Source organism: Mixophyes fleayi, chromosome 11 (genome assembly GCF_038048845.1).
Source record: "Mixophyes fleayi isolate aMixFle1 chromosome 11, aMixFle1.hap1, whole genome shotgun sequence".
Taxonomy (NCBI): domain Eukaryota; kingdom Metazoa; phylum Chordata; class Amphibia; order Anura; family Limnodynastidae; genus Mixophyes; species Mixophyes fleayi.
In genome coordinates, this window is record NC_134412.1 from 21,391,850 (window position 1) to 21,412,494 (window position 20,645).

General features: G+C 40.0%; 1 protein-coding gene across 1 annotated transcript; it reads right to left on the minus strand.

Moving 5' to 3' along the window:
- Nucleotides 1-1,771: 1,771 nt before the first annotated feature.
- LOC142107646 (DNA-directed RNA polymerases I, II, and III subunit RPABC5-like) lies at nt 1,772-15,094 on the minus strand. Its single transcript, XM_075191200.1, has 3 exons — nt 14,999-15,094; nt 12,829-12,943; nt 1,772-2,113 (listed from the first exon to the last, which is right to left on the minus strand). The coding sequence occupies exons 2-3, from the start codon at nt 12,921-12,923 to the stop codon at nt 2,005-2,007; spliced, it is 204 nt and encodes a 67-aa protein (XP_075047301.1). The 5' UTR covers nt 12,924-12,943; nt 14,999-15,094; the 3' UTR covers nt 1,772-2,004.
- Nucleotides 15,095-20,645: the final 5,551 nt, after the last annotated feature.

Genomic DNA, 20,645 nt, shown 5'->3' on the forward strand with positions numbered 1-20,645 from the left:
CCTCCCCTGTTGCAGTGGATTCTGCTTTCCTTCAAGCAATGTAACTTGGAGCACATGGATTGTCTTCCTCTGCTGCATTGATATGTTAATACTTCATGAATGATTCTGGTAAGGGGGCGAAACCTGTGTGTATGGGTTCATTTGCTTGTTTTCTAGGCTATTTGTGCCAGTGTGTTCAACAGGTGTTAAAATACATTAAATAATGTGTGATATTAAAGTTCTGGTGGAAGAGCCCTGTAGCGTGCCTAAGGATCTAGCTTATTCAGTGTAGAAGCAGAACTTTCATAATGATTTATGCTGACTATCAGCAGCTATCACCTCTGCGGGATAGAAGCGGATGGCTGCAGGGGAACCATGGTCTGAGATCTCCATAACATCAGACTTCTAGATCAATTGTCCGCTAGTAATCTGACATCACTGCAGCTGATGTACAGAGCACACCTCAATTTATCTCCTCTGTCCAAAGGCAACGAGCATTAGTGTGCAGTCAGGTGCTGCTTATGTGAAAATATATATATTTTATCTTCTTTCTCGAACACCCTTCAAAATACAGATATTGATCTCTACAGCAAGTGTGATTTTTGATTAAGCGTTAATAAAGTTGAGCCGTAAACCATTGTGTAGGAACATGACTGAGATGACCATAGATTGTATTTATAAGGTGCTGCGGATGCCTTGTGGCGCCTTATAAATAAATATTAATAATAAATAAAAATAAAATTGTAAGCTTGCCAGCGGGGCCTCCTTAACTCTTTGTATGACCCAGTATTGTTTATTACTGTGTCCCTAATTGTAGAGCGCTAGGGAATTTGCTGGTGCTATATAAATGATCGTGATGATATCACAGGGACACATGGGTGATTTGGAACGCTGCGATTTTCAGTGAGTATTAAACAAATGGTAACAAATCACCAATATAGAGCTACAGACCTGTATATAGCTGTGTTTAATGTATGAATGTAACATAAATATAAGCTCATATATAGAGGATGTTATATACATATATATGCATATGGTACAAATATATATATATATATATATATATAGAGGTATAGACCTATTCTAGATTATTACCATGTATCTGTTTTACTGGATGAATTTTAAATGAGCTTAAGGACTGAATAGATATCGAACGTATTTTGCGTTTGTCCATTTGAAAAAACTATTGTTTCATTCTGCTTTGTCCCAGCGTGACTTAGTATCTTGACAATACCTTAATCTGTATTTCTAGCAGAGATAACCGCAGCATCGAGAACGTGTGCCCACCACTTCGTCAATGTCAGCCTGCCCCACTTCATCTGATCTGCTGGCTCTCTCTCCAGGAAACGGGGGTAATGTGAGACGCAGGGAGCGCACGTCTTGGGCAGAGAGCGGGAGCTGTCTGCAGCTTCACTTACACAACGGACACTTAATACAGGTAACGGGTCACGTGACCATGATGGCCAATGTGGGCCGGATATTCAGAGTAAATGGATCTTTATAGTCCATGTGTTATAGGTGGTTTTCCTGTGTCTGTGTATGTGTTGGGGAATTTAGACTGTAAGACCCAATGGGGCAGGGACTGATGTGAGTGAGTTCTCTGTACAACGCAGCGGAATTAGTGGCGCTATATAAATATAGGATGATGATGTATTGTCTGTAGTGTGTACCCAGCCTAACATGAAAGGGAATGAAACCCAGGATCCCACCTGTGTGGGGGCTAACTTGGGGATGAAACTCCAAATTAGTTTTTTAAAGTTGACAACTGTTTCTAAACACGACGCTTAGTCCATTTAAATTTTCTTTTCTTTTTTTATCCATCACACCTCCTCAATACATCCAGCCTCTATCATTAAAGGTAGACAACACTACAGCAAATAAATATATTTTACAATTATTGCACACATTGGCGTGACAGCGTCGTACACCGGCCCTGAGATCCCTGTTGTAGCACAGGTTATGCAGCGAGGAGAACGTTCAGCACAAGTTCTAGCAGACACGAGGACGATGACTCGGATAAACCTTCTACTTCTCTAATGGCGCGTAGTTCAGCAGTTTCTCTATAAGATCGACGTGAGAGAGTAACATCCGGCGGCAACAGTAACGTTTCAGTCCTAGAGCGTCCAGGGCGTCCCTAGAAACAAAGCGACATTAGTGTAGTTGGAGAGTCGGTTGTGTATCATCGACAATGGGAATTGCAAAAAAAATACATTGTATTTACTTTGTAACTAACGTGTTAGATCAGATTTACCAGATATAGTTTTATTTAAATTGTAGCAAGGCATTTGCTATGGAAGTTCGTTAAACAGAATATAACATAGAAACTAAAGATCCTTGGATTCGACTTAGGGACAGTAGAATGGATACAAGTTTGACTGAAGTACGGAATATGATGTCAACAACAGAAGAAAGGGTAATTGAAGTTAAGCCGGGTACACAGCTCGGCAATCTTACTTCAGATGCTAGTTCTGTAACTATTATACTAACGCCTAAAGTCCTGATAATCATGCAGAGCTATGTGTACACACCTACATGATTTCATGATTTATCTTCAGATCTCTCATAACCATCTGATAGTGTATGTACACACTCTACAGATCATCATCATTTATATAGCGCCAACATATTCCGTAGCGCTTTACAGTTGGGGACAAACACAGTAAACTAATAAACAAACTGGGTAAAACAGACAAATAGGTGAGAAGTCCCTGCTCGCAAGCTTACAATCTATGGGACAGTGGGAGTTTGACACATGAGGTTAAGTCTACATTTTGCATTTCGGCCCAGCCAAAATGCAAAGGTAAAAGTGACTCATAAGTTAAATGATCCTGTCACACAACAATGTTGGTCAGGGGGTAGTTGTCTTGTGTGAAATTGTATAACGGGTGGTAATAGGGTAAGGTAGTGATGTTTTTCTGTGTACAGATACAGGTAACGGGTCACGTGACCATGATGGCCAGTGTGGGCCGGATAGTCAGAGTAAATGGATCTTTATAGTCCATGTGTTATAGGTGGTTTTTCTGTGTGCGTGCGTGCCTGTCTGTCTGTGTTAGGGAATTTAGACTGTAAGCTCCAATGGGGGAGGGACTGATGTGAGTGAGTTCTCTGTACAGCTCTGCGGAATTAGTGGCGCATTATAAATAAATGGTGGTAATGATGATGATGTTAAGAGGATGGTTGAGGAATATTATAAGCTTGTATGAAGAGGTGGGTTTTCAGAGAATGCTTGAAAGTTTGTAGACCAGAGGAGAGTCTTATTGTGCGAGGGAGAAAAATCCTGTAATCGGGAATGGAAGGATGTAATGAGGATGAATGAGAAACGCAGATCTTGTGCAGAACGGAGTTGGCGAGTTGGGAGATATTTTGAGACAAGTGAGGTGATGTATGTTGGTGCAGCTTTGTTGTAGGTTAGTAAAAGTATTTCATATTGGATTCGGTAGAAAACAGGCAGACAGTGTAGAGACATACAGAGTGATTCAACAGAGGAATAACAATTTGCAAGGAAAAGCAATCTTGCCGCAGCGTGCAGGGGTTTGAGTCTGTTTTGGGGAAGACCAGTAAGGAGGGATATCTGCCTACGCTGCTGGTGGTGAGTGTGTAGACACTTCCACATTCCACACACATTGATAGAGTTCAGAAAGCCCAGCTTTTTAAAAATCAGGGTTTCGGGCACAAGGCCACTATGTGAAATTGTTATATAAGGTAAGGTAACCTTTTTACAGTGAGGTGACAGTTCCATGGGATAGCCTCTCCCGGCATTTGTAGTGGGAACTCTGACAATAAAATAATTCAAGAATACTTGGGACACATATTGCTATTGTTGGTGAATATTAAGTAAAAATACAAACACCCCCTCACCCAAAAAAAGTGAAACTCTTTTCTGCTAACAAATTCTGTGTTACTGGGTCTGATTCACCAGGACACGTATCTACTGATTTTGAGCGTAATCTAACGCAAAATCGCTCTGCGTGTGCCCAGAATCGGCAGAAACGTCCGTGAACGTAGTCCTGTTCAGTGCACAAAGGACACTTACTACAGGCTACAGTTTCAGAGACTGAACTGGGCAGGAGAAGGGGCGTTTTGCCATGGTCAAGTTACAGTAAGGGCGTGCCAAACTCAAGCGCACGCAGCCACATCCGAAGCAAGCTCTGATCGTCTCACAGTTACTTGTTTTTCTGCAGTATCTCTTGCTCCAGCTACAGGGCTAGTCTAAGTCCTGATCAGTAGTGATGACAGTCTCGTATGCATGCTATAACATGTGTTTGCAATCACGAGCAACTGTAAAAATGTATTTTAGGCTCAGTAGACATTAAGAACATCCTAATAAATGTATTTCAGGGGGGGAAAATTAACAAAAAACACTTTTCTTTTGTTTTTTTGGTTTTAACTTTCTGTTTTAACTTTCATGCCTACATTATTATCAGGTAACAATAATGCAGGAATTTTTTAAATTTTCCTGTGCATTCTTTTGCGAATGTATAATCCACATATCCACATAGGTATTGGATGCATCCTGCTGCCTCCGGTGTAGTACAGCACAGCAGACCTGCCGATTTCAAAAATACACGCATCCTGAGTTCCGTTTCTTACTGAAATCGGGCGGCCGGAAAGCCTGAATACGTGCGTATAATACTAAATGCGGGTTGTGTCATCAGGCTCACTCTCTCTTTGTCATATAGTTTAAAATTGTTGGTGTAAGATTGAACATAGACTGACGACTATTAATAAGAGACTCTTTTAGTTTAGACCCCAGAGAACATTCTGTTTGGATGTATTCCTAGAGAGAACAGGACCTTAGTCAGAGATATCTATTTCTTTTCTATGGTGTTTTTATGGGCAAATAAATGTATTCTCGACAGATCTAGGTGTGGTATATACAGAGGAAGATTGAGCAAGAGAACGGGATACTAAAGGGGTTATAATATATATTATTATTTAATTATTTTTTTAATTTTGTTTTTTCTCATTTGTTAAGTCTTTAAAGAATTTTGATTTATCTATATGCTATTTTTATGTTATATTTACTGGTTAGAGTTGCATATTGCAGTATAGAACACAAATCATGAATTTAATGAGAAATGGGGGTATATTTATCAAGCTGCAGATTTGAAAAAGTGGAGGTGTTGCCTATAGCAACCAATCAGATTCTAGCTGTCATTTTGTAGAATGTACTAAATAAATGATAACTAGAATCTGATTGGTTGCTATAGGCAACATCTCCTCTGATAAATGTACCTCAAGGTGTATGAATAAATAGTAAATAAAAGCATCTTAGACATGAAGGATGGTTGTACACATAACATTGGAGTGAAATACGACTAAAGTCATAACAACGCTGTATTTTACATAATATGAGGCATTTTTCCAGATAAAACAAGTGTAATAACAGCTGGCTGAGGGTATTTGCACAAATGATGGATAACTGGATGTTTATGGGGGTATATAAGTTCCTGGTTGTGGAACAACAGGCCTCACAAAGGTCGGCAGGAGGATTAACTAGGTACAGAGGGTATTATGGCTGAGGAGACTGGTTTAGAAGTTATCGGGACACCCATGATTTTGGTAACCCCATTTCTTGTACGGGAGAGACAGAGAAACACGAATTTCAATTAACGTCGCTCTAGGACCCACCCACCTTATGGCGATAGTCTTCTGGACATGACTTATAATTAGGTATGACGCTTTACAGTCACATGACACAAGAGTATCCATAATTTCATTTACAACTGTAATTGCAACCTGGGGAACTCCATATTAAATGATGAGGTTGTCCGGAAACATCACGATATTTGGGGCGTAAGTTGTCATGATCTATATAAATGGATTATTGGGAGGTGTATTATGTCTATGAAGTGTATATCTTTGTTTAGTAGACACTATTTTAGGAGCCTCCAGCACCTCTTCCCAACCATCAATATGCAAGGAGCCCACATAGACTAGTCCTTTCATCAACAACTCTGACACTCTTCAAAGCCGGAGGGGTTCCTAGAACATTGACACCAGGGGGTAAATGTATCAAGCTGAGAGTTTTCCGGCGGGTTTGAAAAGTGGAGATGTTGCCTATAGCAACCAATCAGATTCTAGTTATCATTTTGTAGAATGTACTAAATAGATTATAACTACAATCTGATTGGTTGCTATAGGCAACATCTCCACTTTTCAAACCTGCCAGAAAACTCTCAGCTTGATACATTTACCCCTAGGCCTCTGTAAGGGGGGTTGTCAGGGATAAGCACCTCTAGCTACTCCCTGATTAGATATCTTGTCTATATTCTAACAGTCATACAATATATCACCTCTATTCTGTCAGGAAACCGCTCCTGAACCTCTATATCTGTCACAAACCACCCTCTGCGCACTTGTGACTTGGAAGCTTACTGTAAGGGAACACACAGGATTCCAGACACTCATCTCTTTCTCTAAGGCTACAGATTTCGCTGGTCCCGTCCCAACACAAATGTAGGCTTCACACCTCTCAGCAACTGCCACCAGCTACGAATAAGGCCCGTAGCAAACCTATGACTTGATCACCTAATTGCGCACACTCTGTGCACCGGTAGCTAAATAGTTAACTCTTCTCACTCTGGTATCTAAAGAATTAATCCAGCCAAGCAATCTGTCTCTTCTAAACAGGCAATGGATTCATTTAGAGCAATAAGGACAGAACTATTAAATTTTAGATTTAATATACAAAAGGTACAATGCTTACAGATAATAAAAACAATTAGATAAAGATTTGACATACAAATAAAAAATTGCAAACAGTTATAAAAACAAATGGGATGAAAGTACAGAGCATTACTTACATATAATAATCTCTATGCCTGGGGCAGGCAGAAAAGATGGACAGTCCTTCAATTAGATTGATTCCCCAAGAAGCTGACAGTTTGTTATTTCAGAACACAGGTTTTTAAGCAACATGCAATGGGATGGTCTTCACAGCGTTTAATGCTAATCGGGGGGTTGTGTCCTGGGACACTTTTTCAAACCACATTTACATGTTGCCTGATTTACTAACCAATTCTACTATGTGATATATTTTTTCTGGAGAGCGTTACATCGATCCAATTTTCTCATTAATAAATCCCCTATGACTTTGTCCATCTTTTGATATCAAACACGCCTAAGTACAGTGCATTCGCAGAGCTTACACTCCTTTCCTTCATGTCTCTGTGGGGCAGAATTCTTAATTTAACATATGAGCTGCCCTTCATCATGCTATTGAGGAATATGTGGCTGATCACTACTTTTATTGATTTTAAGTGGCAATTTTTAAAACTGAATTCTTTTTGTCTATATTACATATAGGCTATGTCAGCACATGGCCTCTTTGAGCCAGACCACATGCTGAGCGGTACCTAAACGTCTATTCAAGTGTCAAAAATAGTCTAGCTCTCACCCCGGGAGTCCTTTCAAGTTGCCCCCCCAGGTGACACTTCTATCTTTTCTCACTGGGATGTGCAAAGCCATCCAATAAATTTACATCAGACTCTCTAGCTGCAAATCTTACACCTTAACTTATCAATGGATTCATTTGATATCACCTATTTACACTGCAGTTATGAATTATCCCTTATAAATAACTGCAAGCTCTCTATGTTCACGACAGGGGTGTAGACGGATGACTAGGAACAGAGAATCCATTCATTGTGGGACTTGACCAGTACACTGAGATTTAAATGGGTGGATGGTGGAATTGAAGGTAATATAAAAATATAATATTTATGGATATGTAATTCCTTCGCAATGGCCTGATTCATTAAGGAAAATGAGTAAGTTTTCTCCTGGACAAAACCATGTTGCAATGCAAGGGGTGCAAATTAGTTTATTATTTTGAACATAAGTTAAATACTGTCTGTTTTTTCATCTAGCACACAAATACTTGTGAATTTAAAGTTGATCTAGGACATGCCCTATCCCAACTATAAATCAGCTATCACATTTTAAATTTACCTCCCCCTCCAATGCAACATGATTTTGCCAAGGTGCAAAGTTACTCTTTTTTTTTTTACTTTACTTTCCTTAAAGAATCAGGCCCCAAGTGTCTAGAATGGCACTAGAATATTTTCTTTTTAGAACTGACCACAATGGACCAGCCCATATCTTGTCCATACTCTGGTACCTGTGAGATTTGCTTCCTCAGTTAAAGAGAACTTATACCACAAAGGAGTGAATGTGTCTTGGTCCGTGGTATTACATTCTTACACAAGTGCATGTCCAAATATGTGGGTAAAGACATTTCTCTTTTGCCCTTTTCCTTATCTTTTTCCAATATGGATTTTTTTGTCATGGGACAGGGTATTTTTGGATTTAAGATATCTTCATTTATAAAATCTTTCCTTCCCAATGACAATTGGATGAGGAATTTAAAGATGATTGGATGAGGATTTCCATCATTAACCAATCTTTGATCAACATGATGACATACCCTATTAATAGTCTTTATACTCAAATAAAATACAAACACTCTTGCTCGTACATATATATCCATATAATGCATGTAATTAATGTATTTAACACAATAACTGTAATTTACTAAGAATTTCACTTACAATGCTAAATAATACTCATATTTAAATTATCAGCATGTCCTCCCATCACTATAAAATTAGCACATTTTCCTATTTGCAATTGGAACAACTTTATATAATACCTTTTGGTACCTATTAAAGCATCCTACTTATACTTATCTTGTTCAACACTCGTCACTTTATCTCTAATAATTAGAGACTTAGGGTTATCTTCCCCATCCTCACTTTATTATTATTAATACACTGATTTTCATCATATCACCATCACCTTTATTAACATATTTTTTTATTTTTTTATTTTCCTTTATGTATATGTACATATTGCTCGTATATCATGTTTACAATAATACTTTTATATATACTATTTTGTTATCTCTACCTGCCACTATGCAAATGTTTCATACCAACCTTTGTCCTCATGGTATATACTTTTAATTTTAATCGCCATCACATAAAGGTCCCCTCAAGATCTTTATCTCTATCTAACATCCTATCAACACAACCTAAATTATATTCAAAGATACAACAGATAACAATGATCCTTTTTTTGTAATCCTCATTCATCTAACAAGTGGCACATGATTGGCTATTGGCAATGTCAGTCATCTAAGATAGGAGAGGATTGGTTGCCTTCGGGATTGGCTATTGGCAATGTCGGTCATCTAAGATAGGAGAGGATTGGTTGCCTTCGGGATTGGCTATTGGCAATGTCAGTCATCTAAGATAGGAGAGGATTGTTTGCCTAGAGTATATTACACCTAACCTGACTCTAGACGGGTCATTTCCCATGATTAAGCCCTAAACGGCGAAACGTACGTCGGGTCACGTGTGACGCATGACGTCACACACCCGGAAGTGAAGCCGGTCGGCGGAACACAGCCGCGATCGTGCTACAGATTAAGGCACTGTTATATCTTTATATCTAACTTTATGACTCCAAACAGGGTTAAACCATACTGGAGCAACATTACACTAATAGGCATAATAATAAAAATACATTGGAGTAACGCCATACCAATAGGCATAATAAAACAATGTCACGATAGTGCAATATATGAATAAACAGATCACCTATATGTTACAGCCAGTACTCTCTGTGAGCTATTATCATTAATAAATAAGTTTAATCTGTCTTATACTGTGACTGTCATGCCAATGAGTATAATAACTGATAATACTACACCCATATGAGAGTCTTTGGGTGCTTATGGTATCTGAATACAATCAATTTTAAAGGTACTCGATTTATAAGTGACACCTCACTAAATACAAACTTCAAGAGCACCCTTTGTATATACCCACATGTGTGAACATCCAGCAGGCAGGCCCACTCCATGTCTTTATACTAGACCCAAGTAATAGGCCTACTGTGATATGACTATGGGTATACTAGCTTTGTGATATTCTTTATATTTCTTTGGATAGGCTTCTTGGCAGATTTTTCAGAACAAGTTGTACAGTATATGCAATTATACACTATATAAATTATATATAAAGTGAACACATGATGATTAAGCGTGTCCAACGCAGCACTTTGATGAACCTGTGAAATTACTGTGATACTGTTACGAGCCGCCGCGCCTCGTCTCCTGGTCCTGCTAGCGTCCCGGCCGTCACCTTGACGATCGGGACGTCTCTTCCGCTTCCTGGTCGGCCGTTGCCAAGGCAACGGTCCGACGCTGATAATATAGCGCTGCGTCCCGGCGGTACTAGTGGCCGGGCGCATGCGCGTAATTTAACACAGCCTGTGGGCTGATTAATGCAATTATTCATGGGGGCTGTGTGAGACTCAGAGCTAGGCTCTGATTGGTGGCTTGTAGTATTTAGGGCAGACGGGTCTGCAGCCTCACTGCCAGTTATAGCGTTCTGTCCTCAGTTCTGCTGCCTGCTTGTGCTATCCATTTTGGTTCCTGCTACCTTGGATTTGACTACCCGTGTTTTGACCCCTGCTTGTTATTGGACCTGTGACCCTTCTCTTCTGACCTTGACCTTTTGCCTGGAATTCGGATTTTGCTTCTCTGCCTGTGAGTTTGACCTTTTGCTTGCCCTTGGATATTGCATTTGTGCCTGTGACCTTTTGACCTAGGATTCTTCTTATACTACTGTTCACCAATCACTCCACTCCTGGGAACTCCTTTAAGTCAGTATACGTTTCTCGACCCTCGGTCAGCCCGCAGCCCAGTCTGTCCCCACCACTAGGGGCTCCAGCGAACACCGGGCCTTCTGAGTAGTTCCTGAGTTTCACTGTACTGACTTGGGAGTTCCTAACAGATACTACAGTGGACACATTCCATCATCTATTTATCAGTTATATTCTGACCGGCTTCCCGGAAAGGATTTTTAATTATCTACATCACTTATTTTCTATACTTTTTGCACTTCTTTCTTTTTTAATTAATTCGCCGAATATCATTAATACCTGGATAATATACTTTTAACTTGATACCAATAAAATATGTTTTTTTTATATAGAGTAGGGACAGGAGTTGACATAAGCCAACTTCCTTTAGGTGCCATGTGTCACAATTTTTTGTCTCAATTATAGTCTTTTAGTTAATGAGAGCACCCCCTCATATCTAGCCCCTTTATATTGATGAGGCAGAATCTACGAGGTTGTCCCAGCCTTGGAGCGGAAAGAAACTTTTCTCTTTCGTTTACAAGTGCATGTCCAACCAGATTGGTTCTGTATACTTTACGTGGGTGTCCTAAAGTACCTCTAAAAAGGATCTGAGCTGGGTGCATAAAGTAGGCATTACAACATATGTCTATCATAGCAAGGATACACAGGACTAGGGAACCAACGGCCAGTGCATATAGGAGGGGGAACATGAGACATCACTGAAGGACAGAAATCAAGTCAATATAGGAGCTAAATCCTGTGTACGAAGGGCGAACCAAGATAACCAAGAGGTAAGGCCAATCAATAGATTCAAAGGTCTTGGCCACCAACCAAAACTGTGGACACTGTATTTACGGTTAAAAGGTTGGTGAATAGGCATCTAACATGTCTGACCTGGGTGAATAATGGAAAGAATAACATTGTTCAGATGTAAGCCTAAAATCCTTGCTAATATTTTAACTTCAACTAGGAGAATGGAGATATGTAGGACTCACAATAATGAGAGTACTTCTCTAGCTTCCAAATCACAACCATCATAGCCTCTTGAATAGAGTGAGGGCATATATGGTGATAATTCAAATTCATACTTATTTACATGGCAAAATTGTAACACATATATTTTTTAAAAAACAAAAGCACACACCTCCAGACAGATTCAAAGATATATCTCCCCAACAGACTAAGGTATCAGGTAGATATATATACTTAGAAGAAAAAATATATATTTTTAATGTAAGGAAGAAGGGGCAACTTTGTAATTATAATACTTGGTGATTGGTCAGCATTGGGGCACTTTAGCAATGTTCCAATCCTGCATATGCACTATAATTTAGTTAAAGTGCAGGAGGAGAGTGTCCACAATTCCCTGACTGGCAATAAGATTAAGGGGTGTATTTACTAAACTGCGGGTTTGAAAAAGTAGAGATGTTGCCTATAGCAACCAACCAGATTCTAGCTGTCATTTTGTAGAATGCACTAAATAAATGACAGCAAGAATCTGACTGGTTGCTATAGGCAACATCTCCACTTTTCTAAATCCGCAGTTTAGTAAATCTAGCCCTTAGGCTCTTTCAACGTGAAAGCACCTACTGAGTTTTAGGGAATCCTTAATTATACAACTAGATGTAAAACTACATTTAGGGGTGGATTTATCAATCCTTCTAAAAAGGAAGGAGATGTTGCCCATAGCAACCAATCAGATTCTAGCTACCATTTATCTAGTACATTCTAGAAAATGATAGCCAGAATCTGATTGGCTGCTGTTAGCAACACCTCCAGTTGCAGTCTTATTGCTGGTAGATGCCTCATTTAAAAGTTGCAGCAACAGAAAAATGCTTTCTGATGGCTTTTCAATCTGTCGCATAAAAATTAAAAGCTGCAGACAAAAAAAACAGGCAGACATGCAAAGGGAAGGTAAAACATAGAGCTGTTATCTTGATACCCCTCACCCATTTAAGATTACGCATATATGAGAATATATATAAAGTATATTTTTTTTCAGACTAACGGTGCGCATTGAAATGAGGAGGATGCACCAGGTTGTGCAGTATTAACACTGCCCCCTAGAGGAGGGTCCATGTTTTACCAATGGCACTGCAATCTTGCCATACAGCAGCCAGTGGAACTACAAAGACCAGCCACTCTTTGCCTATCGCTGCCATGCAGGTGGAATAAAGTGCACGTTTCCTGGAATATTACCCTTCCGTATATTCCGCTTGTAGAAGACCCAGGTAGGCTTCCCATTTGTTTCCAACTACCTTCCCACAAGTGAAGCATCTCACCGGTATAATCATGCTGCACTAGCGACGTCAGGCTGCAAACAGAAAACAGACACATCATCTTCATTAAATATTCATTTGTATTCCTTGCAGGCAATTTTAAGAAAGACAGAACATCCTGTACACTACACTCAATTTCGGCTGAGCACTTTCCGCTTTCCATCTCCTCCGCACAATACATTTAGACAAGGTTTAAATGTGTGCATTGTCCTGTTGACCTTTCATTGTGGGCAAATCATAATTAAGGTAACTTTAATTTAGTTGGGTGCAGTTAAACAGTTAAGAGAAACAATGAAATCATCCATACATTAACCAGAACCGCCGTGGTGACCGCTGGCGCTAATTATCCTGCTATGTTCTCTCCGTGTGATTTTTGCTTTTTATTCTAACTCTACCAAAGACTATTTTTTTCAAATAGTAAACAAGAAGAGATGTCACAGGAACATCGCAGTAGAGGCTGCTTATACTGTAGCTAACGGGCTGCCGGAGTTGATCCTTTTTTTTATAGAACAATTCCCCAATCACCACATCAAAGATCTGATTGTTGGGTACCAAGGGATTAAGGCAGAGATTAATTCACAAAAACGTGAACGAATGGTGAAGTCTGAGAACAGGTTTTAAAGTGCCGATGCTGTGTATGGTATATTTAGCGCTTGTTTAAAGCCAACAAATTGAAGTCACGTGACAAAATATAGTGGTATTTGCTGGTATTTAGTGATAACCACCAATCAGTCAACATCCTGTGTCTTATTGCATAAATTATTTCAGCCTAAGGTTAGATACACACTGGAGCGTTTTCGTCCAATAATCGGGCAAATCAGCCAACATACGAGCGTACGGTCGGAAGTCGGGTTAGTGTGTATAGTGACACAATGGTTTAAAGTCGTTTCAAAGTGTAGATTGTTGGCTCATTTGGTTGGTCGTACTGTTTAATATTTTCCAACCAATCACCGACTGATCATGTAGTGTGTATGCACTCATACTCATGATCCCCATAGAGTTTACAGAGTCAGGCTCTTTTCAGCCGATGCTAGCGATGAATGTCCCGGTGACTTAAATGTAGAGAGTGCTGTAGAAGGAATAATTCATTTGTTCGTTCTGAGACAGAATATTTAGTTTCAGAGTCACAGAAGTTAATGAAATTGGTTAGAACATGTGGATAGTTATAACAAGGCGGTTTTAATCAGTGTGACAATAATGAATGAATGAATATTGTGCTGTCATTCTCCGGACTAGAGGACCAGATAAAGGACCAGATGAAGAGCACATATCTGAAGGTAAATCATGTCAGTGTGTATGGATGAATCCTCAGACTGATCGCACCTTCAGTTGTAGATACAATCGTTTCAGACAACGGTCAGTCGGAAAATTCTTCAGTGTGTACCTAGCCTAAGTTATTGCAATTTGAAACTGGTGAGAGAGCAGAATCAGGCCAGAGTCAGTGTGGAGGGTATTCCTAGTAAATTACCAAAATGAACAAAGCGTTTTCTTACTTTCTCCAGCCAAAGCGATTTACAGTAGAAATACCCAGTAAAAAGTTCCCATGTATGCATTTAAATAATATCTTGAGTCCCACTGAGACATGCACTGGGCGTAATCAGGAATACAAAAGCACACACATTTATTCTAGTAACTAACCTCCCAGCCATTTTTACATCATTAATTATTTAAAATGATTTCCAGATACACTTTGCTTGTTGTGCAGATGCATCTAAGCAGTACAAGATCTAGAACAGGATTTCATTCCTGATGCTCTCCAATCTGTTGTGGAACTACAAATCCCAGCACACCTTAACAGCCAGCGAGGGCTTGCAATTCCACAAAACCTAGGGAGCCAATGATGATATGTGTAGTGTAAAAAATATTTTATACCATTTTCTCAATTGAGTTGCCTAAGCAAACGGTCAAAAATCACAATTAGAGCTTTTAAATTTCTAGAGCCCTTTAAAAATGAGCCTGGCTATAAATAGATGTCATTGCTAGTCATCAGTTGTTATGGGCTATATATCCCCATCTCAGGACATTGATACATTGTGGCAGTGAATATATTTACTCACTGAATATCCCCAACATGCACACTCTTCACTTACCAGTAACAGAGAGGAGAACTTTCTGGTCTCTATTGCTGCGATGACTCTGCGCATTACCCGCCTATGTAAGGGAAAGCCGCAACTTGTTTTTGTAGTTACTAGGGATTTACACTAGAGGGCAGCAAAGGACGCATATTCTTTATTTATAGAACTGGATCAGTGAGTTATGTAATTCTTATTACACGTTCTAATATTCCATGTTGGTTAGTAGATCTCTGCACTGTATGGATATTGGGAGGAGACTAAGCATATATATATATATATATATATATATATATATATATATATATATATATATATATATATATATATTTCTATGGTAAGGTTTTGTTATGGATATACTAAGCAGTTGCACAATGTACGTCTGAATTGCTGCAGGGTTTAACCATTGTTAATTCTGTATTAATAGTAACAATAATATTTCAAATATTTCCTGATTGAGCAGTCATAAAGTGGAACAATGCTGAATGTTCAGCGTGTGCCTGTACACAGTATAATTCACCTTAACAATTCTATTTATAGTTTTGGTCAGCTTACAGGTACACTTTACTGTCCACGCTACACAGAAATATGTTATATTTTCAGATTTAGTGAACAAGCCGCTATAATCATTATCTATTCTGAACATCTTTACTGTGTTTTTTTTTTGCGAAGAGCATTTCTGGTGCCCAAAGTAAAGTATTTCTCCCATTTGCAGCATTACTTTAGCCTCGTTACTACCATATACTGTAGCTCCACTGCTCCAGCCTCCAATAAATATCAACTGTATCAAGATATAATTGTATTCTTCTACCAGTGTAAAAAGCTACTCTTGGACTATTGTTACCGATGATTTGTCCTTGGAAGAAATTACCGAAAGGTAATGAAACGCGTTAGTAGAAGTGATTTAAGCTTTAAACTGAACTCAAAACAATTGTCGTTTTTCCTCCTATACTAGAAAGTTATTTATATATACCATAGGCAAACCGAGGGGGGTTTCCTAGTGCCTGGAAACCCCCCACTAAGCCTGGGGCACTGTATAATTGAGGTGGCTGGACCCTGCCCCTGCTGCACACGGCTCTGCTTGAAAAGGGAGAGCTGTGTGCACCTAACAGTAGTGCATGCAGCATTGCCCGTGTATATTATGGGGATAGGAAGAGTTGGAGAGCAGCCAAGCACTGTCTAATATTATAGCCACGCCCCCATGCATGCTGGTCACGCCCACTGGCGGCGTGGTGTGGAAACCCCCCTCTACAAATCCTGCGTTTGCCCCCGAGTTTGTTTATAAAATCAAAATAAACGATACAATATGATTTGGTACGATAAAACATGATCGTGGGAGCGTACACACAATAATGCAATATCGGACTTAACGGTCGTTTATTGTGTGATTGACACGATAATCTGGTGAAAAACCTGTAGTGTGTACCCAGCCTTAGGGGCAGATTCAGTTCCACGTAATAAAAAAGTATGGTAATTTCAACGCTGAAGTTTGCTCGCAGCTGCCCGAGCCGTCAGCAGAAATCTTGGTTAAAATTACCATATTAACAGCAATGATGCGCATCATTTACCGTAGTATCAGTAATGATGTGCAATTCTCTAAACGGTGTCTACATTCCCTCTGTTTACTAAGTATTTACTAAAGAGCTGACAGAATTTTAATATATAACTAGTGAGGATTTAAGTCAATTGCAATACAGCTTTGATTGTTGTTTTATATTTTTATTAATAAAAGTATGTATTTTATATATGTATTCTTAGATATCTGTGCTGGTGTTACATTTGTCAGTAGTGTAAGTGACAACTGTAACTTAGTTATTACTACTGCAACTGACTGCGGTTGGGGATTTCACATGTCTTCTGTCCAGCTTCTCACATGATATTTGATGTAATGTTGATAATAATTCTTTATTGAGACTTACAGTGCACCAGTAGGAGATTGTGTGTGTGTGGAGTGAATACTTTCTTTTATCGTTTTACAGTAGATACAGCATACTTGCCAACTCTCCCGGACTGTCCGGGAGACTCCCGAAATCCGGATCAGTCTCCTGGACTCACGGTGAATCGCGTCATTTTGTCCCCGCCCATATCAAAACATCATTTCCGTCGCGGGGGGCGATGCCAAAATTACGTGATTGGCCCCGCCCCCTAGTCACGCCCCCTGTCAGGGATCTCCCGGACTTCAGTGCCTAAAAGTAGGGAAGTATGAGATACAATAGTGTGTACTTCTACCAGCTACTAACGCAAAGCACGTAACTTGTAGACACGGAAATTTAAATCTACAAATCTACTACCCCCACGGTCAGAAACCATTGTCATGCTTCCTAGGTTCCTGGATTCGCCCTTTAACCCCCCTCATCCATCAAATGAACAAGAAGAGACCTTCCATGGAAATCATTCTGTAATTAATACCCTAAACCAAAAACCATAGATCCCACACACATCTTCAGTAGATTGAATTTGACTTTGTGAAGAGTTGATTCAATTTTAACCAATGTATTAGGGAAAGAGAGGATCGGGAGTTAACCAGCTCAAGGCTATAGTCCTTCTAGCGTGCAGCCTAAGGCTGGGTACACACTACAGGTTGTCACCAATCACACGATAAACAACCGTTCGGTCCGATATAACATTAGTGTGCACGATCCAACCATCATGTTTTATCGTACCAAAGCACATCGTATCGCTTGATTTGATTTTATAAACACACTAAAAATCTACTACTATAATGCTGTCACAGAGTAAGCGTGCAGGTGCTCTTAGTTTTATGGAGCAGGGCAAAAACTGAGTTTTGTGCAGCAGAATCATTGACATGAGGTAATGGGGTGGGCTGATGGTGATGATTCCTTCACAAAGCAACAAAACCCTAAACATACCATTTCCCCTTCTAGTTTGCAGAATACTACCGAGTGAGGAAAGAAAGAACAGGACTTGGCCAAAGCAATTTTGTGCTGTACATGGTGTGTGCTTTGTAAATGTGGGATGCAGCATTCATAGGAAAAAGTCAGTACTATGTTTTTAATTCCACACATTTCTATATGTAATTCTAACCATTCTGTTGGTGGTTCCAGAGTGTTGGCGTCTTTTTCCCTTCTATAAAATCATCAGCCGTGGACGCTTTTGTGTGTCAATATTAGTTTGGTGCTTTATAAAATGTTATAGTGTATATATAATATAATTACCGGCTTCAGGGTCATCGTGTTGTAATAAATCAGGCGACTGTCATTATTTCCTACACATTCAGCTCTGCTCATTTAATAGCTGTTCCCTTTATGTAATTAGAGGCAGTAAAATCCTATATAGATCTCCTGCATGCGATGAGGGCTGCACTGGGTTAGATGCGATACACAGCACACGGCAGATTTGTTCTATGTCTCTGGGGTCCGCACTGTTTATGATTGAGCAGTTCTGTGGTTACAGGAAATATCAACTCAGCTGCGTTGTTTAATAAATAGCTCGAGTCCAATGCATACAGCGGTGATTTTATGTTTGTGAACCCTCTGGTGCAATCTTTATTTTTCCATTAATTTGGTGGCACAGTGGTCAGCATTGGAGCCTTAGTTTGAATTTCACACTCTGTGTAGCATTTGTATGTTCTCCCCATGTTTACCTGGGTATCCTCCAGGTGCTGTGATTTCTTCCCACCATATAAAACACGGAAGACATACCGACACCTATCCTGCTGACTTGAAAATGCCGACAGACTACATGCCGGTATTTCAGATTCCCCGACAATGATGGAATACCGACATTGTGATTGCCGACAGTCACAATGCCGACAGTCACAATGCCGACATTAAATCGGCAATGTCAGCTGGAGCCTCCAGCAGTAAAGTCTTTAAAATAAATAAAATGCAAAAAAAAACAACAACTTGTCCTCCCCTTCCCCAGTCATATTAACCCTAGTGCTAGTTGGAGGAAAATCGGGGGACAAACAGCGTGGGGTCCCCCCGATTCTCCTTCATCCAGCCCTAGGCTTAGCCAGCTGGGCACTGTAGCAGGAGAACCTGCAGCTGGAGATATTAACTGCGGGCAGCACGGTGGCTCAGTAGTTAGCACTTCTGTCTCACAGCACTGGGGTCATGAGTTCGATTCCCAACCATGGCCTTATCTGTGAGGAGTTTGTATGTTCTCCCAATGTTTGCGTGGGTTTCCTCTGGGTGCTCCGGTTTCCTCCCACACTCCAAAAACATACTGGTAGGTTAATTGGCTGCTATCAAAATTGACCCTAATCCGTGTGTGTGTGTGTGTGTGTGTGTGTTACGGAATTTAGACTGTAAGCTCCAATGGGGCAGGGACTGATGTGAGCCTATCGACATTTTCATGTTGGCAGGATAAGTGTCTGTATTTTTTCTGTCGGAATATGACTACCACCGATATAGCATCTTGGTAGGGTAATTGGCTTCTGATTACAGTTGCCCTGGTGTATGTGGTCTTTTGGCAGAGGAACTAGATTGTAAAGACAGGGACTACTGTGAATGGATAAACATTCTCTGGTTGTACAGGGCCGCTTAACATGTTGGTGGCATAAAAATAAATCATAATAAACTAAGTGCAATCAAACCATCTAACTCCTAATTAGTGATGCAAATTCCATATACTTAACCGGGGGACAAAAATAAAAATCAATATTCTTTCTTTGCTATTTGAACGTTTCTTGATCAGTTGAAGTTCCTGGTAAATAAAGAGTACTGAGTAACCAAATAATTGTGATTCAGAGAAATCCTAACTCCTACTGTAGGCTAATTGTGTTACCATTTCATGTGATCGCAGCCTTCCCCCCTCTCCCCTGTGTTGTACACAGGAAACTAATGAACTTTAAACATACTACTGTCTGCAGCTGCAACTGCTGTTACCTTAACATCTGAATGTTGTCTATATGTCAGCTGTTTGCTGTGATCTGGATCAATTCTGATGTCTGCAAATGAGGACATTTGGGAGTTATGGTGTATGGCAGCACGGTGGCTCAGTGGTTAGCAATTCTGATAAGGACTTTGTATGTTGTCCCCGTGTTTGCTTGGGTTTCCTCTGGGTGCTCTGGTTTCCTCCCACACTCAAAAAACATACTGGTAGGTTAATTGGCTGCTATCTAAACTGACCTTAGTGTGTGTGTGTGTGTGTTAGGGAATTTAGACTGTAAGCTACAATGGGGCAGGGACTGATGTGAGCGAGTTCTCTGTACAGCGCTGCGGAATTAGTGGCGCTATATAAATAGTTGGTGATGATGACACCGTAATATACATACACAGTATGTCCAACACTTCAGGTATAAATTGCGAGTGGTGAAAAGGCGGCCACTGGTAATCTCATCATTTACAATGGCCAGAGTGACATTGCCGGTTTTAAGGCGGCAATGGGCGGACCGCTGCATACATTAAGCATTTTGTTACAACATATTGGTCATGCAGCCAGCTAACCACTGAGCCACCGTCCTGGCCATAAATGCATCACATGACTGGTATAGTTGTCTATATTTACTAAATGTCGCACTTATACTAATCAGCCTTTTTAGGTCGCTGTAACTATTGTCGGGATTACTGTCTCCGGAAAAATGTACCCCACATGTAGTAACGTTGCTTATATTCGGATATAGTGGTTCTGATGCTTGTTGGGCATAATTTACGTTAAAGAAAGCCATATCTCCCAACTGTCCCAATTTTGGTGGGATATC

Excerpts from the sequence above, each read along its gene's own strand:
- LOC142107646 (XM_075191200.1), bottom strand. The coding sequence starts at position 12,923 with ATGATTATACCGGTGAGATGCTTCACTTGTGGGAAGGTAGTTGGAAAC. Across the intron at positions 2,114-12,828 it reads CAAGCGGAATATACGGAAGG|GGACGCCCTGGACGCTCTAG; the intron begins GTAATATTCCAG and ends CTTTGTTTCTAG.